The sequence below is a fragment of the Doryrhamphus excisus genome, chromosome 18 (genome assembly GCF_030265055.1).
Source record: "Doryrhamphus excisus isolate RoL2022-K1 chromosome 18, RoL_Dexc_1.0, whole genome shotgun sequence".
NCBI lineage: Eukaryota > Metazoa > Chordata > Actinopteri > Syngnathiformes > Syngnathidae > Doryrhamphus > Doryrhamphus excisus.
In genome coordinates this window covers 14,177,130-14,201,267 of record NC_080483.1, presented here as the reverse complement: position 1 = coordinate 14,201,267, position 24,138 = coordinate 14,177,130, and the positions used below count along the sequence as shown (strand labels likewise).

Sequence of the window (24,138 nt, the reverse complement as noted above, 5' to 3'; positions counted from 1 at the left end):
TCATTGTGACTCAAGCATAATCAAGTAAATCATCTGTTTCAAAATCCTTTAATAATAGAGGGTACAAACCACGGATGAAGAAGAAATGGGGGTGTTCACAGAGGCGAAGGGTGTTATATCACAAAACCCATACTTAATAATATTGTAAACAAATATCTCGCAAGACCTGCTAGAGGTCTGATTTATATGTGAATGTTTTAAATGTTGATGTATGTGTTAAGACAAGTTGTAGTGGTGAAATAAAAAATATTTACATGTGCATTAGCTATTAAAATGAGATGATATATCCCAGCCGCCATGTTCACATTAATACTTGAAATGTCCTCCACAAGAGCATGGTTCTGTTACTTCATGAAATCCAATGATGAGTATAGAAGTGTCTTAGGGGGGTTGGGGGGTCGTGGGGGGTACGAGGGAGTTATCCTTCCATTCTTACTGTGCTGCATTGCCAGCCAGGCATTGATTTGATCTCAGCTTCCAACAGACACATTTCTTGACCTCTAAGTAGAATTTGATCCCCTCTCCCAACTTCCCGCCTCTAAATCAACTCACCAGTGGTGATATCTTATAATGAAACTGTGAAATATTTCAAGTGAGTGTTACATTTGCATCATATCAATTAAAATATATGAGTTTTCCTACCACTGTTGTCAAGTATTTGCTCGTGGGGCCATGCTGGATTCATTTGTGGTAGGTTAGATCCCTCAGTTCCTTCAGTTCTCTTGAATAACAATTAGATTCCAAGCAATAATAACCTCATCGTATTATCACATTAGGTAAAGCCAACTATATGTTGGAAATGTAAGTATTGTAGAGAGGATGACTTGTATAGTATGGTATAAAACAAGCTCACTAATAGAAAAAAATATTTTAAAGTTGTGTTTTTATGTCAACAAGTAAATTATTGTTTTCACATTTTAAGACTGTCTTAGCAACATGTTTTTTTAACTGTTTAATAATCATAAAAACACTTTTGCAGGTGGTTAAATATTGACATTCTTACTAGGGAAAGACTATGATGAAGACTCTAACAATGGGGTTACTATTGCATTAATTAGAATAATAATTGTGTGAAATTGGGAATGCCGGTGATCAGTAGTTGTTTTTTAAAACTCTGTATTTGCATTGTGGTGCAATGACAGCAAATAAGCTACCAGTTGAGCGCAGATTTATTCAAAATATAGATATGTTTAAGGCATAAATACTTTTACATCCTTTTGTCAGTGTTTTATTACTAGGTTAACTATTAGTATTTAATATGACAAGGCTGTATCTGCTTGTGTATGTGTATTCTGTTAAAGTATGATTACATACGGTATATACTGTGTGTACTTTTAATGTAGCTAAAAGTGCATAGTGTGTGTACAATATGTAAATCCAGTGTGAGTTGATGAGCTCAGCAGCAGTAGCAGCCAGTGACGCTGATGTCATCCAGTGCCTGAATTCACAAGTGATGGGAATTTCAGCTCTTTTAAGAAAGTCGCTTCTTTTGGCTCGGCTCCCATGAGAGAATCAACTATTTCGGTTCCCAAAATGGTTCCTCGGATTTTTTTGTAGCTAAAATTAATTTATTGTCGAGTGAATTTTAAATGTACAATATAATGCATGTCTCTCCGTGGTAGTGTGTTTTGTGTAGCTTTCTGTGTAGTGTTCTTTTGGAGGCATGAAAGATTTGAAAGACTTGAAAGAGTTGAAAGTCTTCATCTCAAAGAGCCATAAAAGTGGATTGTTCACGAATAACCCATCAATCGAATGCACACTGCCAGTCGGCTCTCTCTGATTACACTATGGCCGCCTCGACTCGCCGAGGAGGACAACTTCTACATTCCGACCAGGAAACTGTATCAAGGGGACTGCAATAAGTTGCATTAAACGTGACCTGGACCGAGATAGACGATGACAGCGCAGTCGGTGTCCTGTGCAGGTTATTTTTTCTTCTCCTGGATCTTAATGAAGCATTGATGTGATGCATGAGGAGCCAAGAAGAAACTCCCCTGCTTTATTTTTTCCGCGTCCGTTCCTGCGCCGACTGTCACTTAGCCGGCTAGCTGCTAGCTAAGGCAGTTTACACAGCCTCCTGGCTAACGCGCCGTAGTAGCCGAAAATAGGGGGGCTAGCTCTTTACTTCTGTTAGCTTTGGATAACAAAGATGATATTTCGTTTCCACCTGGTAAGCGAACTAGTAGAAAAGGGTGAGGATAGAACGCTCAAAGGCCCCGGTGATAAGTTTGCGAGCAGTCATTAGCCTAGCTTAGCCTAGCTTAGCCTAGCTTAGTTTTAGCTTGCTTGGTTCAGCGCCAGAGAGTGAGCTAGCCAATTAGCATTGTAGTTGCACAAGGAGGGCTACTAATCCACAAATCATCCCTGAGTGTTTTGACGTACTGCATTAGCAAGGGTTAGCCATCGGAACCAAAGGAGGGGTTTAACCCCTCTACTTAGCAAACCTTAATTGGTCTCGAGTGTCGTTCTGTAAGTCGTGTTTTTTTGGTTTCTTTGCTATGTGTTTTTTTGTAGAACATTAATTGCAAAGCTGTCAGTTTGTGTAGGATAAGAAATAGTTACTATCACCTGTGTGTGTGTGTTCACTGGGGTGGTGTCTTCTGTTAGCTTTGCTGCAAACACTGCAAGAATGGACGCAATATTTCACTGAAGGTTGGACGTTCTATTGACTTTCCTGGACTGGTGGCCAGTTTGAACAGGAGACAGATTTAGGGGTGAGAGTCGCACTAAGGGCTAAAAGATCACATTAGTCGTCGCTTCACCCCCATCCACACCACCCTTGCAGTAGTACTGGAATAGTTTGATGGACGTGGGGGGCTGTTTGCCAGACTGTCCCTTCTATAGTCAGTCATGTATGTCTTGACACATGGCCCCCTCGCCTGTACATAGTGCCTGCTGTTGGAACCTAGCGTGGTTCTGTTGGTGGACGTCTCTTTTACAAACACAAGACAATGTTTATTAGTTAGTGCCTATCCAAAGACGACATTGGAGATTAAACCACACCGGCCACAGATACTGTTGATTATTCATTTGGGGATTGAACGTGACTCCTGCCACTCTGGATCAAGAAAACCTCTCTCACGTGTCCGGTTGGAGTAACACTCTCAAGCCAAAATCAATGCCTTCAGCGCTGGCCGTGTTTGCCTGCCGACCCAACTCGCACCCATTCCAGGAGAGGCATGTGTACCTGGATGAGCCCGTCAAGATCGGCAGGTCGGTGGCTCGGTGTCGCCCGGCCCAGAACAATGCCACTTTTGACTGCAAGGTGCTGTCAAGGAATCACGCGGTGGTTTGGTTCGACCACAAAACCAGCAAGGTAAGAGCTTTTGTACCGGTTGCTCTGTGTTTCACTATGCTGTGGATTTTGCAGATACAGTAAACCTTGGATATATCGGACTCGGATATATCGGAAATTCGCTCACAACGGACAGATAAAAAAGAACCGATTTTTCTGTAATGCATTTCCAATAAAAATTCATTGCATATATCGGATTTTTATAACAGATTTCGCCTATTTCGGACAAAATCTCCAGTCCCGTTCCAATGCATTTCCATTAAATTTCCCTCGCATATATCGGATGGCCGCATCATGGCGCTCCGATTCGCCGAATCGTGACAGGCCGCTCATTTGCAGCGTTTGCAGCGTTGCCTGCGCTTCCAGGTACATTGGAAACATAGTCAAGGAAGTGCCTTTTTATAACGGATAAAATCCGATTTACGCATATACCGGATATAAATCCGATATATGCGTAAAACGGACATTTTCCGGTATACGCATATAACGGATTTCGTTTATATCGGACAAAACCAGTGGGAACAATTGAATCCGATATATCCGAGGTTTACTGTATGAGTATTAGTGGTTGAATACTAAGTTAGCCAGTTGCAGAGTGCAAGCAAATTAATCTCACTGTCACTACATGACTACATGCTATCCCTATCACAGCATATGGATATGGAAAAACGGGGTGGGATTTAATAATCTCCTTTTTGTTGTATATTTCAATGTGACATCGTATGCAAAACTAACCTAAATACAGGTTTGATAAGTCACCATTTCCATCTGACTAAACAAACCACCACCAGGAGGAAAACTGATTAGATTTACATTATAAACGAGTAAAGGACTACTCCAGTGAAAGCACCCTTACACGCACGACCCATTGCCCAAAATGCTGCTCTCGGCAATCCTGCCCGACAGCCTATTTGGGCTGTAAGTCCACAAAAGGCCATCTCAGAGTCTTGAGTCATGTTTAAATTAACCAGCAAGGCCTGTCACCAGCCCTCTAGTTCTTTTTTTTTTAACGAGACAATTCCCCCCGCAGCACACATTCCCCCTGAGTGTGTGCTTTTAATTAATCCTGAACAAATTCAGTTATTTTAAGGATACACATTCATCACGCGTGAGCTGCGGTCTCGCAGCGTTGAGACACATCCAACATTGTGTTTTGGAAGGTGATAAATAATCGCAAAATAAATACTGGAAATATCCTTCACGCCCAAGGGACTGTGGGGTAAAAAAAAAAAAAAAAAGACACAAAAAAACCTGAAGAAATATAAAGCCTGGATTGGTTCCGGTTTTGCATGTAGTACCACGCCAAAATAGTTGCTACACAAGTCATGCCAAATTGACAAGTCATTAATCATTTTGATACTGTGCAGTGCTAACCCACTTTAACAGAAGGAAAAGTACACTTTTTTTTGGAATTTTACCCATCATCCAATATCCTTATTTAAGACATGAAAACATGTATGTGTTTTTTTCTTTGGTTTCTAAAGATATCAAAACATATAAAAAGAGACAGCTAAGAATACACGTAATGGGACACACCTATTCCACTAATAAAGTCTTCTGAAAATAGAAGTACCAAAACCTGCATATTAACTAAGCTAAAGCGACATTGTTGTTATTATTGTTATAAAATAAGATGAAAAATAAATAAACAAATCAAGAATAAAAAAAAATCAATCAGTAATAAATAAATAAATAAATAAATATAATAATAATAATAAAACGGCAAATAATAAAACCTTAAGAAACCACATATAGTTGGTGGGTAGACAAATTATTTTTTTCAGATTAAAATGAACAAAGCATTATTAGAGCCCTGTAGACATGACAAAACACGACTATAGTCACATTTATACTCTTTTTTTTTTTTTTATATTTACAACATATTGCGCAACTGCAGGGTCTTGAGACACATGCTAACTCGCAAACTAGAGAGCTAGCGACCTAAACGGTAGCCTCCAAGTTATTTCTTTTAAACTTAAATAGCCAAAAACTTACCACTTCCACACGGATAGGGAGGATAACTATTAACAGTTATTTAACCTTTAACATGAACATTAATCAAACGTAATAATTTTTTCTGGGTACATGATACCATACAGCATCCATATCAAACTTGCACGGGCCGCACTAACATTAAACTTTCATATCAAGGCGGGGGCATCAAACTAGTGTCCTGCGGCCACATGTTTGAGACCCCTGCTGTAAGTATTACATGTTATGAGGAATGTATATAAAACCATAAATAATACGCAACCGTTTTAGGCGGAATAGATGTGTGTCATTACGTTTGTGAACGAGCTGTCTTTTTTTGTATCTGTTTGGATATCTTTAGAACGCACAGAAAAGAGTATGTACAAAGTCAGATTAGATACAGATCTAAAATGGTTCTTTTTAAAATACTTGAGATGAATCACCAGGCCATTCTGCCTTTCAGCATTGTTCCATAACGTGAAGTGGCACTCCGAGAATGAGGTGCAAGGCCTAAACATTATTAGGGAATTAAAGTGTTTTTTTTTTTCCCCCCTCCACTTAAAATCCACGCATCAGGGGTCTGAAGTAGACACATCTAATCTGTATGGGTCCTCGTCTGGCATCTGTTGTTGTTGCCTTGCTGCTTGCTCCTGTGGGGAACAGGTTGGACAGGCTGCGAGAGTCACGGGATTAAGCAGCTACATTTTAAAAGGCATGCAGACGCTTATGAAATAGCAGGTTTGATTTCTTTCTGACAGCCAGATTTGACCACACCAACCTATTATTACATTGTGGATGTGACTGATTATTGTGTTTTATTTATTGCTTGTTGGCTTTTTCCATGTTGTATGATATTTCTTATGAGATGAATGGTAATTTACTTCATGTTTACACTGTGCAAAGGCGCACACTAGGGGCGCAACGGTACATATAATCCACGGTGCCGTCCGTACTTGGGTATTTGGGCTGCATTTTCAGTCTTGTTTTGGTACATTTGGGTAAAGAGAACAACTTTTTTTGTTTCTTTTGGAATAAACTAGAATGTTGGTAACTGCTTAGGTAACTGGTAACAGTTCCGTTGGCTGATCAGTGACAAAAATATCCCACAAGTACACTCCAAAATGTTGTAGAAGGTAGGCGTGTAACGGTACACCTAATTACGGTTTGGTATGTACCTTGGTTTTAAGATAAATTTTTGGCACAGCAAGGATCAAAACATAAAACCGATTAGCATTTGTGTGAACAGCTTCAATGGAAATGCAACATAAAAAAACACCTACAGTTAACCGGTAATTTCGTATAAATACTATTCGAAAAAGCTAATTGTAATTGTGTATATAATAGTTGACAATGATTCTTTTCAGGAAAATGTGGATGCCAAGGAATCATGAGCCAATGGTTAGGCTTTACTGTAATTGTTTACAGAGTAGATACAGTACGTGACTATAAGCACTTATACTTCCTGTCCCTCATTTAATGTCGACCCTGTGGGAATTTGGAAACACTGTAATGTACCAAATGCTCCATATTGACGAATCCAAACTTGTAGTCCAAAGTCTTCCCAGAAGAGTGAAAGGTGTTAAAAAGCATACTGTATGATTTTAATTTCCTGTAATTTAAATGAAGTGTCCCATTACTTTTCCTCCATATGTGGCGGTGTATCGCCAGGCTGCCGTATTATTTTAATGGGCGTGTTTATTTATTCATGACATCTCATCAGTAGCATCTGTCTGCCTACGTTCAGTGAGTACACATTGTGACGGCACACTAAAAATACTGCCAGTAGTACATACTGCCGGGCTGAAGGGTAACGTTTATGGAAGCACACAGGAATGGGGTAGCGGCTCGTTTGCTCAACCGTGACTTCATAACCGTAGCTTCCTCTTGCAGTAAGAACGTTGGTTTTTCACATGCATGTTACATGTGTTCCATAACCTCACTTTGTGCTAATCTGATGACAAGGCCAGGCTAGGATGTACGGAGGTATGCCTTTTTTCTGCTGTTTCTCAAAGAGGTAAAGTGAGGGCCAACAGGTGAGGGCGGATGCTGGGTGTGGTGATGGATTGAACCGGTCATTCGGGTCAGTGATCTGGGAGATTGCTTCATTGTGGATGTGGACATTGTGCGCAGCAGAGCAGAGACCTTCTGTTTGATTGTATCACCGGCCTCCGTAAGACTGAGCCGCTACTCCTGAAATATGTTTATTTATCTCCAAGATAAGGACAATTAGCAATCATTTGTGGAAAAATCTATATTTATTTATTGACGTTTGGGTGTGTTTGCCTTGAGTGGAGCTCGAGAAAGTCAGTGTTGTTAATATTGGATTTATTTACACAACAGCAATGTGGCTTTGCTGTGAACAACATTAAGCATTCAGTGTAAAGGAAGGTGTCTACATTACCAGCTTTTTTTCCAACATGTAGTCTTGAAATTGCATTTCAGCACTGCTCTTGAGGAAAAAAGCTAAAAAATTTCAGGTCACGCTGACCTCCATAATCGTGACTTCTGTGAAGGAAACTGATCATAGCACAGTTGGTTGGTTGGATGTCCGAAAGCTTCTTTCGACAATGAGACATGTTCTTGTTTCAGGAGCAGTAAGTTTGCATCCAGCTGCTTCTTCCTTTATAACCCCAGAGGTCCTGAGAACCACAGCGGTCGTTAAGATTTACCAAAAAAAAAAAAAAAAACAGACAGAGGATGTCTCGTCTTGACTCGGCTTGTCTTTGCTGTGTCATTGCTGGCCGCTTACTTCCTCTGTTGCTGCGAAATGCTCGGTGAGGGATAAGGTTGAAGATGTGATAAGATGATGCTGTGGGCTCTTCACTTTATCTCATTAAAAAAAAAAACAGTTTGTTTACGGTACCACACTGAACTGATCAATGGAGGAACTAACTAACTTCAGGGATTGGCTTCCTTTATTTCGTTGTCGAGGTCAAGAAGAAGCCCCTTTTGTAGTCCTTGCAGACCCGAACTATGCAGATAGACTGAAGGCAAGACCGAGGTCATCACGTTCGGCACCCCCCCCGAAACAACTACAACTAAGGACAGCAGTGGGAAATGCTCAAATGGAGCTGGACCTTACGACAAGGGACTGGCCTTGAGATCCCGAAATTGCATGAACGGCATTTGGAAATCCAATCTTCCTTGCACCATTAAAATCAGCTTCTTCTAAGCAATCATCGGGTTTGTCCTCATCTTCGGCTTTGAATCATGGATGCTGAAGTCCTCCTTGCAGAAGTCTATGGACAGGTGCTACACTAGAATGCTTTGGGTGGAACTAAACATTGACTATATCGAGCACATTAGCAACAAATGCCTGTGCCAAGAGCTACCACGGCTGAGTGACAAAGTGGCCTTCAAGAGGATGAAATTGGCAGGTCATTCATTGAAATCTGGTACCTCAATCCAACCTATGGGTTAAGACCTCAGGCTTTAATAACAGTGCCAACATATACTGCAGGGGTCTCAAACATGCGGCCCGCGGGCCAAATGTGGCCCGCAGGACACTAGTTTGAGGCCCCCGCCTTGATATGAAAGTTTAATGTTAGTGCGGCCCGCGCAAGTTTGATATGGATGCTGTATGGTATCATGTACCCAGAAAAAATTATTACGTTTGATTAATGTTCATGTTAAAGGTTAAATAACTGTTAATAGTTATCCTCCCTATCCGTGTGGAAGTGGTACGTTTTTGACTATTTAAGTTTAAAGGAAATAACTTAAAGGCTACCGTTTAGGTCGCTAGAGTTAGCATGTGTCTCAAGACCCTGCAGTTGCGCAATATATTTGAGAACAGTGGAATGTTTTATCAGAGCTTTTATTGTAGAAAATTGGAACCAAAGCGAAGTTAAAAAAAATTTTTTTTGTTCTTATTAAATACGTTTTTTTTTTTTTTTTTGGGAAAACCTGATGCGGCCCAGTCTCACCCATACCCGAGCTCCTGTGGACCCCAAGTAAATTGAGTTTGAGACCCCTGATATACTGTATTTGTGAAGAGAATTATATCACAGACAACACAGGTATCTTTATTTTTTCACATGACTGTATAGCTGTCACATTCAAGTAGTGCAGCAGTCATCATCCTGGCATTCTACTAGTAATCCACTCAGGCAGATATGTAGCAGATTAAAGCAGATTTAGGACTCTCTGTAATGTTACAGGGTCACTTATTAGTTTTGCATCAGCGTCAGCGTCACTCGCTCATCTGGCGGTTATGCGCACAGCTAGCCAGAACACACGGCAGTTGACCGGGTCGCTACAAGGGTTAGAAGTGTACTTTCGCTACTGGTGTAGTGTTGCTGTTTTCAATTTCTTTACAGGGTGGTACATGAACAGTTTCAGGCTTTTCCAGCTCAAGAACCGAACTGGTTCCTCCAAATCTGACCAGAGTTACGTAAAGCTAACGCTACTTACATGTCGGTTATGTCTACTACTGGAACAGCTTAAGCTCATCCTTATAATACACCTTGTCAAATCAATCTCTCCAACTGCTCTCTCAATTGCTTTCACTTCCTGGTGCATTCCTGCTTTTTGGGAGAGGAAAATCCCACATGAATATTTAATTATTCATATCGAGTGTAACATTTGAAGCCTTAAAGCTCTTATACCTTTTTTAGATTTCCACTGGTTTAAAGTAAAGTCCTCTTTGTTTATGTCATGTTGCTCAGTCTCTTTTTCAGGGAATTAAGAGTTAAGACGTGAGAAGAATGCTGGGAAAACATAGCCGATAAGCAACATGTGAATGAATGAACTATTTGAGCACTACCAGCTCGAAGCCTGGTGGTTTTGTAGGAACGTAAATACCAGGCGACATGTGCAAACTTGTGCTGGGTACTGCCGAGTCAACCTGAATGAAAACGTGCCAAGGCATTGTGGGTTTCTTGCACTGTTTATACTTCAATGTTGACTCTTTTTTTTCCGCTGTGTTAAAGTGTCACAAATCAGTGACATGCTTGGAGGTGATGGGCTACCAAAGTGGTCGGTCGAGCTTCAATTGCAAACTCGCTTCCACCTTCACCACCACAGTTTCTGGTGTTTCAGGATGTCTATTTAAGTAAGAGGAACACACCCTACCGTAGATGAGTCATTAAATAGCTGTCTGCTTCAGGTGAGGGTGGCACACAGGCGGAGGATTTCTGGAAAAAGGTATGGAATTGTGAAATGTCACATCTGTAGGAACCTTGGAGGGACTTGTTGAAAGTCTAGAGCAGGGGTCTCAAAGTCAATTTACTTGGGGGCCACTGGAGCTAGGGTCTGGGCGAGACTGGGCCGCATCAGGTTTTCCAAAAAAAAAAAAAACACACATTTATTAAAAACAGAAAAATGAATAAACTTTGCTTTGGTTCTGATTTTCGACAAGAAAAGCTCTGATAAAATATTCCACTGTTCTCAAATATCTTCATTTTTATTTTTCTACACAATATAAGATGAAAAATAAATAAACAAATCAAGAATAAAGAAAATCAATCAATCAGTAATAAATAAATATAATAATAATAATAATAAAACGGCAAATAATAAAAACTTAAGAAACCACATATAGTTGGTGGGTAGACAAATTATTTTTTTCAGATTAAAATGAACAAAGCATTATTAGAGCCCTGTAGACATGACAAAACACGACTATAGTCACATTTATACTCTTTTTATTTACAACATATTGCGCAACTGCAGGGTCTTGAGACACATGCTAACCCGCAAACTAGAGAGCTAGCGACCTAAACGGTAGCCTCCAAGTTATTTCCTTTAAACTTAAATAGCCAAAAACTTACCACTTCCACACGGATAGGGAGGATAACTACTAACAGTTATTTAACCTTTAACATGAACATTAATCAAACGTAATATTTTTTTCTGGGTACATGATACCATACAGCATCCATATCAAACGCGGGCCGCACTAATATTAAACTTTCATATCAAGGCGGGGGCCTCAAACTAGTGTCCTGCGGGCCACATTTGGCCCGCGGGCCGCATGTTTGAGACCCCCTGGAGTAGAGTTTATCAAATAGAAGCTCTCTGAAGATGAGGTGTGATTTGTATTTGGGCAGGATGCATGTGTACCCCCTCCTCATTAGAACCTCATAAAAAGGAACTTGGCTCACAGGAAAACAAATGTTTTTTTTGGTCCCTGTTTTTTAAATGGCACAGTTTGGGAAGTATAGTCTGAATACCTGGAGGAGGGAGGAAAAAGGCTTGTAGTGTCCCTGAAAATGTCACATTAGTGGGTGTAGAAATATGGCAGATGTGGGTTAAGAAATGTCAGTCATTTGCATGACAATTGTTTCATTCATGAAAGCAGAAATCAGAAGTTATGCAGTACAATGGTGATTTAGCTTAGCATGTCTGCAGTAGTCTTCAAGAACTGTTTTCAGTGGTTGCTGTGTTGCACATTGTGGCATTGTTGTTAGCACATCTGCTTCCCAGTCAGAAAGTTTAATTCAAATCTGTGTTGCGACACTTCTGTGTTGTGTTTACAAGTTCTCCCTGAACTTGCAGGAATTTTCTCCATCCTAAAAACATACATTTTAGTCGAATTGGAGACTTTAGATTGATTATTTGTTTGTATGTGTGATTTACCGGAGACTGTTTGCTTCTAGAGTCAGCAGGGATAGGCTCCAGCTCACCCATAACCTTAATGAGGAGGTTAAAGTGGTGCAGAAAATGAATTAATGGATCGGTGGATGAATGGGATGCTGCATTGAATGCAAGAAAAAATAGACCAAGAAGAACCAAGTACAAAATTTTTGGCCACAGGGTTTTTTTGACATTTGTGTGTGAAGTACGGGTGTCACGTTATACCCACCACACAAGACGAGAAAATATACAATATTGGGTTTGGGAGAACGAGACAAGTCGATATTTCTTCAGAAAAATACAATGACAAATTATTGGATTGGAAAAACTGACTTCTTGAACTTTCATTCATTCATTCATTTTCCACCGCTTTTCCTCACGAGGGTCGCGGGGTGGGGGGACGGGGGTGCCGGAGCCCATCCCAGCCGTCTTTGGGCGAGAGGCGGGGTGACTTCTTGAACTTGTTTCCCCAAATTGAAACAAAAACTAAAATAAGTCAAAATGACAGCAATTCTATCTGCTACTACTAATCATTCATTCATTCATTCATTTTTTACCGCTTATCCTCACGAGGATTGCGGGTGTGCTGGAGCCTATCCCAGCTGTCTTCGAGCAAGAGGGTCCCAGCCAATCACAGGGCACATATAACCACTCGACCGCCGTGCAGCCCAAATACAAAACAAAAAAAGCCAAAATCGTACCACTTCCACAAGCAATAGGAGGATAACTTCTTTTCACTCTATCATGTTGGACATGCTGGAGCCTATCCCAGCTGTCTTCAGGCGAGAGGCGGGGTACACCCTGGACTGGTGGCCAGCCAATCACAGGGCACATATAGACAAACAACCATTCACACTCACATTCATACCTATGGACAATTTGGAGTCGCTAATTAACCTAGCATGTTTTTGGGATGTGGGAGGAAACCGGAGTACCCGGAGAAAGCCGGCATTGATTGCTGGTCGATCTGTAATATACAGACTCAAAACTAACAACAGTGAAATGCAACAAAATGGCGAGCAGTGAATCGTGTAAGCATATTCAAGAGTCCAATTTCATGCTGAGTATGACAAGTTTGTACATGTTGGCAGGTCTGCATAATATTAAAAAAGTCCTCTGTGTCTCTCATGCCCCCGATTGCATTACCCCCCGCGGGGGGACACTCACTATGTGAGAAGCACTGACTTAGTGATAACCTAGTATAAAGGTTATAACGTTGCTGTGATGTCCATCACTTATATGGCATTGGAACCATGGATGCCTGGCTTTGGGATTACTGTCATGTCGAGTAGTAGCGCCATGGCAAAGGGACGTGTTGTATGTGACCTGTGATTGACAGGTATTCACCCAGGGTGTACCCTGCCTTTCCGTATCCCCAGTCAGCTGGGATGAGATGGTTCTACACAGGACAAATATTTTAGAAAATGGAAGATTTGCTGATGAAATGAGAACTTTGTAGTACTGTAGTAGTAGATGCTGTCATTGTGTGCCTTATAGTACTAAGCGATACTCTATGTATTTTGTGACGCATAATGTGTGTGTGAGGTGTTGCTGGGTGAAAAGCTCTAAAGTTAGGTCCCTCCTTTCTTGTCTCCAGGTTACCATGGGGACAGGAGGTGTGTGTTTGTGTGCGCACATGTCTGCGTGTGTGTGTGTGTTGCGGGTGGTTGTTGGTTGGGTGGCGTTTCGTAGCACACTGCAGTCTGATGAATGGTGAGATCAGTGAAACAGTCTCTCTCTCTCTTTCTCTCTCTCTCTCTCTTCGCCATCTCTTATTTAGTTTTCCTTTAGCTCCGCCTCCACCGCCTCCTCCTTCCTCCCCCTCCTCCTCTCTTCTGCGTCTTGCTCTCTGGTAGATCAACACTTGATTTCAGTGAGAATGAAGAGCTGATGGATGAAGCCCCTGATGGACGACACCACTATCAGGCCTCAGGCTCTGAAATCAGGCTGTGCAGTTTGTGTGTGTGTGTGTGTTTGTGTGTGTACTCGTTTGTCCAGTAACCTGCCCGCATCGTCTTATGTGTCTTTGCGTTTTGCTGACCTCTGTAAGTATGTGCTTGACTTTGACATGCCATTGCTGAGTGACGTGCACATGAATGTGTTGTTGATTATCTTCTCGACGTCTTTTTTGGTATGTGTGTGTGTATGTGTTGCCATGTCATAATTCCTGTTTGAGGAGAAACAGGCAGCTGTGTTGTTTATGTTGTTGTGTATCTCCAGACACAATAAGTTGACCGGAGGTGCAAATACAGTAGACAAAATCCATTACCCTCAGACATTGCGTCTAAATACTGATATTTTGCCATATATTATAGCAAGACAGACACTATGCCCCCATTTGACCATAAACAGTGCAGGGCAATCTTAATTGGACAAATAGATAATTTTTTTTTCAATTTAGAGCTAACATACGTACTTTGCTATGTCTGCCAGAAGCTGTTCCCCACAACAGTACATATTCTATGGCGAAAACACAAAAATAATCCCGTTCTCCGATCTGCCCAGTTATAACCAAAATATAGTGTATACTTTATGTTTCAACAGACAGTAAATGAGTAGCTAAACCTTCTTAGTCACTTGAACAGAATTTGTATGTGCACAACGTAGTTTAATTTAGTTATTTATTGCGATTTAAATGAGAGGAATGATAATCATAAAACTTTTTTTTTAAATTATTCGCTCATTTTATGTCCATGAGGTCGATTATAGATGTACTTAGTGTTCTCTGGATTATGGATGGTCTGTTTCATGTCTGAATGCTTTTACATGGCTTGCTGTTCTCCAGCATGGGGCTGGGCAGCCTGGAACCCAACAGCATCCCTCTGGGAGCAATCTGTTGGCGCCCTGCAATGTGGTCGTCACCGTATTGATGTTTGATTCTGGTTTCATGATATTAAGATGTGTTGAGGCATGATGAAGATGACTGTGGGCCAATTGTAATTGAACCCATCTTATTGGTCCGTACGTGGGTCACACATCTTTGTGGGTTTTACTGCTCAGCTCCTTGTTGGAGGATAGCAGGTTATGTGGGGGGGTCCCTATCAGTGGAGCTTGGGGCCTGTAGATTTGGTGCTTGTTGAGGGGTGGTTGATGTGCTTTGGGTTTGTCCAGAGAATAGAAGCTGTGATATTTTTATGAACGATTCTTTCATAATTCTCCATCTTTGAACGGCTTTCCCCTTTTTAAATCTTCAATGCAGTCACATTTCTAGTAGCTCTAGCTTCGAGTTTGGAACCTTTTTCGTGTCTCACTACACACACTAGCCACCTTCCGCCATCCCTTTCTCATTCAATCAGCAGTTAGAACGCACTCTATGTACATTCATGAACTTCCTGTGAATCAGACATTCCAAACTCTTTTTGAAAATGCACATTTCCTCCACTTTGGTGTTAATTAAAAAAAAAAAATCACTGAGCTCACAGAAGGGAACCGCAGCAAGGAAGTTGAAGATCCGGAGCTGTGGGTTGCCGACGGGCTAAACCAATCAACAGTGATTAACTTTGACAAGATGATTGACAGAACACTGACAAAGCCTTTAGCGGGGCAGCAGTTGTTATTCTTTAATCTTAAAGACTGTGTTAAATTTCCTCCAGGGAACAAAAAAAGATATACTGTAAATGCATGTTCATTTTCAAACTAATATCCTCTCACTGTTAAATTGCTTACTCTTCTTAAGAGAATCAGCAGTTGTCTAATCATATGTATATATATATTTTTTTTTACTTCTCTGTTTCAGTTCTACCTGCAGGACACAAAAAGCAGCAATGGCACGTTCATCAACAGCCAGAGGTTGAGTCGCGGCTCAGAGGAGAGTCCACCGTGCGAGGTCCTCTCTGGAGACATCATTCAGTTTGGCGTCGATGTCACTGAGAACACACGCAAAGGTACATGGCGGGTACACATTCAGTACACCTGCCCATTGAATGAGACGCACTGTATAATAACGTCACAATATATGTTTTATTACTGACTCATGTTTTGAATCATTTCATATTGTGCCGCTGTATCTAATGATACGTCCTGTGACTGTGAGTGTGTGATAAGAAATTATAATTTGCTAAATGTGATTATGGAAAGTTTGTTAAAACGGACAGTCTGACCTCACTTGATGTTATGTGCTCATGCATACGGGCCGAATTTGAATCATGACTTATAATAACCCTTAAGGGGACCTTGCAGCTCACCTCAAAGGTGTCGTATAAATACACACACATACACACACGCACAATATGGAGTGGACATTTAGGTCAGATTTTCAGCTCCACTACCGAAACCTTTCAAATTAGAGTTCCAGAACAAATTTAATCCTGCACGTTAACCTAATTCTTCAAGGTTTCTCCTATCACAGGTTAATATCAAAACAACTCTACGTGTAAATATTTTCCTGTAAAGCCGAACACAAAAACGAAAAATGTGTGCTATAAGAAGCAGTATGTTAACGTTAAGTAGTAACATGTTGCTGTTCTGTATCTCCAGTGACACATGGCTGCATCGTGTCAACAATCAAACTGTTCCTGCCTGATGGGATGGAGGCACGCAGACGAAGCGAGTAAGTACTCACTTTAATTGTACCCTTTTTATTTTTTCCCAATATTAAATTTTTTTAGCAATCCTTCCATTTATTGATATAATAATAATTTGAATGGGATGACAGCATCTGCACACATTACTACAAAATGCTTGTGGTTGAGTCCCCGACTCAATTCCAGTCGCTTAACAATTGGTAAAACACACTCATACAGCCCGAGTCTCACACACATAGCCTCACTAGCATGCTCTGCTAAACTAAGCTAACCCAGCCAGTTGGCCAGTGTTTCATAATGTGTCTGCTTTGATATGTTTAGTTCAGGAAGGGGCGGATTATTATTTGTGAGGCGTTTCTGTCATGAATGAGTGATCTCCTAGCGAAAATGTTTCTTCTGAGCATTTCATTCTCATTACTCCAGAATTAAACAAACTATTCTCTTCAATACAATAGTCATTTATTGACCGTCTGCCGTATGAACCAGCGTTTGGTTTATAAAACGTATGGTAATTAAAACACACATGTTGGTGTAGAAAGGCACCAATAATATATTATAATATATGCATATGGATAATACGGTTCAAACTGGATTATTGTCGGGTGTAAATGTCTAATAAAACTGGGCCAGATTAAAAAACATGAAGTCCCGATTAAAAATATTTAGCGATTCCAGGATACTTTCTCATGCACATTCAAGTGCTTTTTTTCTTCCACTTATCCACCGCAATGCTTCTTGTAGTTGCCAGTGGTGCGTTCACAGCTCCTCTTCCAGGTAGGTGGAGCCTTTTGAGAATTGATTAGTCTGCTTGAGCCACGCCCTGGTCATTTAACACCTGATGAGTTATCTAGTGTACCTTTTTTATAGTGTGTGTCATACACCATGAAGTTAGCGAAGAGTCATAGCTTGCCTTGCGGGTCTGAGGTGAGCTTGAACCAACAAAAGTGCAGAAAGAAAGAATGATTGTTATGCTATGACTCACCTGTCAACAGAGCAAGTAGGGAGGACTTAGCTGTGTGACCTAAAATCCGAGAAGTAACAACGTCCGCGCTCATTCAAGCAAGAAGGAGAAGATTGAACTTTGTCTCGTATGAGCTTGTGATTTGACACATGCGGCAGGAAAACCGTACAGGTAACGTCTCTACCCACCTGATACAGAGGACTTTTGTTCTTTTCCATACGTAGCAGAGGTGCTACATCCAGACCTGATACTGGGTCGGAATTCAGAAGTAAGTGACAGCTTGCGAAACAGCACTGAATTGATCTGGTTGTGGTTGTTGGTTCTCTCTCTAAAAAAACAGATTGTAAAGTTGACGTTTTGCTGCCATTCCATGCTGCATAAAATATGTAACAGATACTGGAGTTCTATCTCAAAGATACAAGCATGTGTGACAAAAGTCAAATACAAATGTATCCAAAAATAGTTACTCAGCTTGTGCTCATAGGCATCTGCAATATTTACTACAATACAAGGATGTTTGGACCATAACTGTATAAATATATATATATATATATATATATATATATATATATATATATATATATATATATATATATATATATATATATACAGCGAGTGGTGTGATTTCCTCATAGTTTGTTTCTGGAGGTGCTGCTGTCTCCTCCTGTTAGCTCCGTGTTACACATTAACAGTCACCTCTTACATCGCCTAGTTTACCTTTGTCCCACAACTCTTGCTTTCTCCTCACCATCACCCACCTTTAGGGCCTTTCTCCACCACAATGCAGCAAGACACTGACATTGCCGCGGCGTGTGATTTAAATTAAATGGACAGGCTGTTCCTAAGAGTAGACAACATGGCCGCTGAACAATTGATGAATCGATGATTCATTGGTTAACCACTATTTTGCTATTTAATTGTTTTATGAGGGCGGCACGGCGGTCGAGTGGCTAGCGCGCAGACCTCACAGCTAGGAGACCAGGGTTCAATTCCACCCTCGGTCATCTCTGTGTGGAGTTTGCATGTTCTCCCCGTGCATGCGTGGGTTTTCTTCGGGTACTCCGGTTTCCTCCCACATTCCAAAAACATGCTAGGTTAATTAGCGACTCCAAATTGTCCATAGGTATGAATGTGAGTGTGAATGGTTGTTTGTCTATGTGTGCCCTGTGATTGGCTGGCCACCAGTCCAGGGTGTACCCTGCCTCTCGCCCTTACTTCAACACCCCTACGTTAGGATCGCATCTACTTACAATTTATGTTAGCTCCCTTGCGTTAGCCTTCTTAGATACTGTTTTGCACAACCTTATATATGATTCTTCACTTCATCACTATAGCTAACACTGACTGGCTTTAGCATCCCAAGGTAGCATTTGTTAGCGCCTTCATGTCAGCATTCTTACTGCATCTAATTGAGTTTCACATCCTGGGCTGCATGGCGATCAAGTGGTTAGCGCGCAGATCTCACAGCTCGGAGACCCAAGTTCAATCCCACTCCTCTGTGTGGAGTTTGCATGTTCTCCCCGTGCATGCGAGGGTTTTCTCCGGGTAATCCGGTTGCCTCCCACATTCCAAAAACATGCTAGGTTAATTGGCGACTCCAAATTGTCCATAGGTATGAATGTGAGTGTGAATGGTTGTTTGTCTATGTGTGCCTTGTCATTGGCTGGCGACCAGTCCAGGGTGTACCCCGCCTCTCGCCCAAAGACAGCTGGGATAGGCTCCAGCACCGCCTGCGACCCTCGTGAGGAAAAAGCGGTAGAAAATGAATGAATGGAGTCCTGATTTTCAATATAATAATACTCGCAGTATTAGTAGATGTTAGTAGTATTAGTGGATGATTCTACATGCTGTTTTCCAGTTTCTATGTAAGGTGTATGGATATGTGAGAACACAATTATTAGTGTTTTCTTTAGTAGTTCCTCTTGTGTGTCTTCCCTCCCTTCTGTTTCCATGGTGACCAAGTTTCCCTTCTCTTGCAGTGTCATCCAGGCTCCGCTGCCGCTGCCTGTAGACAAGGTAAGGACAAAATGTGCCTGATGTGTCGTCCTGTCACACGTGATGATGCGTCCTCTCTCTCTTGTCTGTGTTCCACCAAAGTGGAGTAGTCGGCTGCTAACAGGAATGTGTGGATTCTTGCCGGCCTCTGCTGCCACATACTTATGTCATGTGGATTCAGATGAAAACACTCATGCTCAAAGAGCTGTTATGATTTTGACCCTTCGATGCTTGTTTCTTTTCTCTGTTTTTTTCCTTGCTTGTGTCTGATGGGCATTACCTCACCGAACTGAGCAAAGCTAACCTTTTATAGTAACATTCTTTAGAAGCTGGCCTGTTTACTTCATAAGTGGATTCGATGAGAGCGTGCACATAGGTACTCCTCGGTTCTCCTTTGACTGTAAAAGTTAACGCGTTAAGAGTTTTTTCTCCACCAGCTGTGCGATGAAGGTTGGGTGTTCTGTTCTGTGTCTCCAAACAGTCGCAACAACAGTGCCTCAGTGTAACCTGTACGAGGAATGTGGTTTGTGTGTGTGTGTTAACTCGTCTGTGTGTGACTACATTTGAGCCACTTCTCTAACACATTTAAGCATTATTAGGTCCCGCGCCTCCCCAGGTCACGTATTGTGACTGATTTAAATACATGTTAGGTTACATTTTTCACAGTATTTAGCCCAATGTTGTTAAGGTGGTGATTTTAATGTGTGATTATTTTTCTGTATGCCTTCCTGTAATCGAAACACTGTCGATATTTAACAAAAAAATAAATAAAATTGTTTGTTTTCCAGGTTGCAGCCAACACTCCCAGTATGTATTCTCAGGAACTGTTCCAGCTTTCCCAGTATCTACAGGTAACACAGCGACACCCACTGGTTGTCCTTTACAATTACACCTCTAACTAGCGATGTCCCGATCCACATTTTTTCGCTCCCAATTTGAGACGATTTTTTTTTGTATTTTTGCTGATCCGATCTGATCCGGTACCAGTTTTTTTTATGTTTTTAATTTGTATTTAAATTTGTATTTAAATTTGTATTTAAATTTTTATTTTTATTTTTATTTTTATTTTTATTTTTATTTTTATTTTTATTTTTATTTTTATTTTTATTTTTATTTTTATTTTTATTTTTATTTTTATTTTTATTTTTATTTTTATTTTTATTTTTATTTTTATTTTTAATAATGACAATAATAATACCAATCATAAATAATAATAATGACAATAATAACCGCAATAATACCAATCATAAATAATAATGACAATAATAACAATCATTAATAATAATGACAATAATAACCGCAATAATACCAATCATAAATAATAATGACAATAATAACAATCATTAATAATAATGACAATAATAACAATCATTAATAATAATAATAAGCTTTTGTTACAAATATGAATTTGTGGAATTGAATATGGTTATGAAAATAGTTGTTCAAAGCATTCTATTAAACTTTATTATACAGCATCACCAACTATATTATTTCGCTTTTGTAACAAACCTTTGTGAATCAGGTTAGATAAAATTGGGAAAAATAGGTGTACTAAAATACTTGAATGTAGGCCTAATCATTTGACATGGTTATAGATAAATATGTGGTGTGATTTAAAATATCTTACCTCAAACTAGTGATCCCAAAGCAAGCATGTTTAATGACAAAAGTGCATCCAAAGCCTAATTAGACCATGACTGATTGTTCCCACTTGATGAGCTGACTTGTTGTATATCTCTCTGCCAGGAGGCCTTACACAGAGAGCAAATGTTGGAGCAGAAGCTCGCCACTCTGCAGCGTCTGCTCGCTACCACTCAGGAGGCCTCGGAGAACAGCTGGCAGGTAGGAAAAACTGGAATTGACAACAATCGGGTTTTTTTTCTTGGACATGTAAACTAAAAATATTCCTCAAATCAGGCTCTGATTGATGAAGACCGTCTGCTGTCCAGATTGGAAGTGATGGGCAGTCAGCTGCAGGCTTACTCAAAGGTGAGACACTCTCTAGTAACAGTATGATGGAAAAACCTTTGCTCACTTGTTCCGTTCCTTTCGTGTTCCTCTCAGTCCCAAACCGAGGACGGCATTCGAAAAGAGCTTCTTGCTCTCCAGGATGACAAACACAACTATGAGACCACGGCCAAGGAGTCTCTCAGGAGAGTCCTGCAGGAGAAGATCGAGGTGGTCAGGAAGCTTTCAGAAGTGGAGGTGGGACCTACACACGAGTTCCACAATCAATTTCTGTTTTTTTTCTGATGTTGGCTGAGTCGAGCTATTTATGACTGCTGGCTCCCACAGCGCTCGCTTAGCAACACGGAAGACGAGTGCACACATCTGAAAGAAATGTCTGAGAGGAGCCAGGAGGAGCTGAGGGAGCTGGCCAACAAGTACAACGCTGCAGTCAATGAAATCAAGGAGCTCACCGACAAAATAAAGGTAGGCTGCCGCGTAAAACTGGGAATCCCTTTGATAGTTTAAGTAGATGTGACACTGCGGAAGCTCTAAATAAAAGCCAGATAAATTGGAATAATGTTTAGGAAACTGCTGCGTGTACTAATGTGAAGAAACTCGCTGTAAGATTAATGCAGTAATATGTGCATTTTCATCACACATAATTTACTTTTGGTAAGAATATTAAATGTTACCTGTATGCCAGATTAGTTCAATTTCTATTCTCTCCTATGAGAAATTCATTCATTTTCTACCGCTTTTCCTCACGAGGGTGTTGGAGCCTATCCCAGCTGTCTTTGGGCGAGAGGCGGTGTACACCCTGGACTGGTCGCCAGCCAATCACAGGGCACATATAGACAAACAACCATTCACACTCACATTCATACCTATGGACAATTTGGAGTCGCTAATTAACCTAGCATGTTTTTGGAATGTGGGAGGAAACCGGAGTACCCGGAGAAAACCCACGCATGCACGGGGAGAACATGCAAACTCCACACAGAGATGACTGAGGGTGGGATTGAACTCGGGTCTCCTCGCTGTGAGGTCTGCGCACTAACCACTCCTCCGCCGTGCCGCCCTCCTATGAGAATTTTTTTTTCCAAATACAAAACAATTGTGACTTGAACCGGTGTGGCACGGCGGTCGAGTGGTTAGCGTGCAGACCTCACAGCTAGGAGACGAGGGTTCAATTCCACCCTCAGCCATCTCTGTGGGGAGTTTGCATGTTCCCCGGATACTCCGGTTTCCTCCCACGTTCCATAATCATGCTAGGTTGTTTGGCTATATGTGCCCTGTGATTGGCTGGTGTACCCCGCCTCTCACCCAAAGACAGCTAGGATAGGCTCCAGCACCCCCGCGACCCTTGTGAGGAAAAAGCGGTAGAAAATGAATGAATGAATACGTATGACTTGAACCATCTTCTGACCAGTCTACTGCTCAATGCTACTTTAACCTCACTCCCATCCATTTCCTCAACTATTGTCTCCACCCGTCGTCCTCCTGCAGGTAGCGGAGGGCCGCCAAGAGGAGCTGACCCAGCGAGGGGCGTCTGAGAAGCGAGAGTTGGAGCTGCGGATCGAGGAGATGGAGGAGAAGGAGCAGGTTCTCCAAGCTCGCATCGAGGCTCTACAGGCCGACAACGATTTCACCAATGAGAGGCTCACAGCCCTGCAGGGTACACAAAGACACAACGAACGTCCTGCTTTAATTTGTAACACATTCGACAACACAACCCCACACAGTGCCAGCCAATCAAGCATCAAACATGCCGTAAACTTAGTTATTGTGGCAATTGCAGGTCAGAACATTGACTAGTCGCTTCTATGAGTCAGTAGTTCTTTCTCGTTCACAGTGCGTTTAGAACAGCTACAAGAGAAAAGCAGTAAGGAAAACAACAGTCTAGGTGAGTCCTCATCTTCTTTGGGGGGAGGGACCCTCTTATTTCTGTCTTCTGTGGCTGCTTGCTTCATCTCCACATCCTGCATGACAACTTCCTGCATGCACAGCCAAACTTTTCACTGGTGCTTGTGGTCTATCTCTGTCCATTTGTGTGATGGTGTCCATCACCACTTCCTTTCTTCTTCTTCTTCTTGTTGGGTGATCACGTCCTCATGGAGGGTTGTTCATAGAGAAGCCACCAGAGCGGTTATGGCGCCAACTGGTGCGAATCCTGCATCCTTCGTTAAAGTACTTCTCTGTCCCGGTTTACTGTTGTTGGTGTAGTTTGGTAATGGTAATGGTTTAATTTCATTTGAACGTGCATCAGATTACAATTGAATGCATCACATGATCAGTTCACAGTTCCACATGTCCAAAAGGAGTAGGAAGAAGCATTCATTCATTCATTTTCTACCGCTTTTTCCTCACAAGGGTCGCGGGGGGTGCTGGAGGGGGGCTGACTGGTCGCCAGCCAATCACAGGGCACATATAGACAAACAACCATTCACACTCACATTCATACCTATGGACAATTTGGAGTCGCCAATTTACCTAGCATGTTTTTGGAATGTGGGAGGAAACCGGAGTACCCGGAGAAAACCCACGCATGGGTGGAATTGAACCCTGGTCTCCTAGCTGTGAGGTCTGCGCGCTAACCACTAGAACACCGTGCCGCCCTAGGAAAAAGCAAAGCTTATTAAATCCTACCCCTCCATCTGGTACTTTTACAATCAGTAACTGTTAAATTTGTTCACTTCCTGCTTTCCATAATACAGTTTTTTTTTAAACATGTTTTCAACATTTACATTGATTCACTTCTTTCTCTGATTTGAATCAGTTGAGATATCCACCACTACACGGTTCACGCCTGTTCTATGTCTGTGTGTGGCTGTTTCACAAGGAATGGGGTTCTCTCTACAACACGGTGGTGC

The 24,138-nt window shown here is 41.4% G+C and overlaps 1 protein-coding gene across 8 annotated transcripts in view; it reads left to right on the top strand.

The window, feature by feature from the left end:
* Positions 1-1,756: 1,756 nt before the first annotated feature.
* Positions 1,757-24,138, top strand: part of slmapa (sarcolemma associated protein a) — a 34,864-nt gene continuing 12,482 nt past the window's right edge. For 4 of the 8 annotated variants that reach the window (XM_058054842.1, XM_058054841.1, XM_058054839.1 and 1 more), the window contains exons 1-11: positions 1,757-3,316; positions 15,576-15,723; positions 16,316-16,388; positions 19,303-19,339; positions 20,107-20,169; positions 21,065-21,160; positions 21,236-21,307; positions 21,383-21,523; positions 21,614-21,751; positions 22,775-22,943; positions 23,121-23,171. In XM_058054842.1, the coding sequence (XP_057910825.1) occupies positions 3,119-3,316; positions 15,576-15,723; positions 16,316-16,388; positions 19,303-19,339; positions 20,107-20,169; positions 21,065-21,160; positions 21,236-21,307; positions 21,383-21,523; positions 21,614-21,751; positions 22,775-22,943; positions 23,121-23,171 (1,186 nt within the window). In that variant the 5' untranslated portion in view covers positions 1,757-3,118. Of the gene's footprint in view, positions 3,317-13,590; positions 13,885-15,575; positions 15,724-16,315; positions 16,389-16,449; positions 17,592-19,302; positions 19,340-20,106; positions 20,170-21,064; positions 21,161-21,235; positions 21,308-21,382; positions 21,524-21,613; positions 21,752-22,774; positions 22,944-23,120; positions 23,172-24,138 lie in introns of those variants that run through there. The other 4 variants (XM_058054843.1, XM_058054844.1, XM_058054845.1 and 1 more) reach the window with 4 other exon arrangements.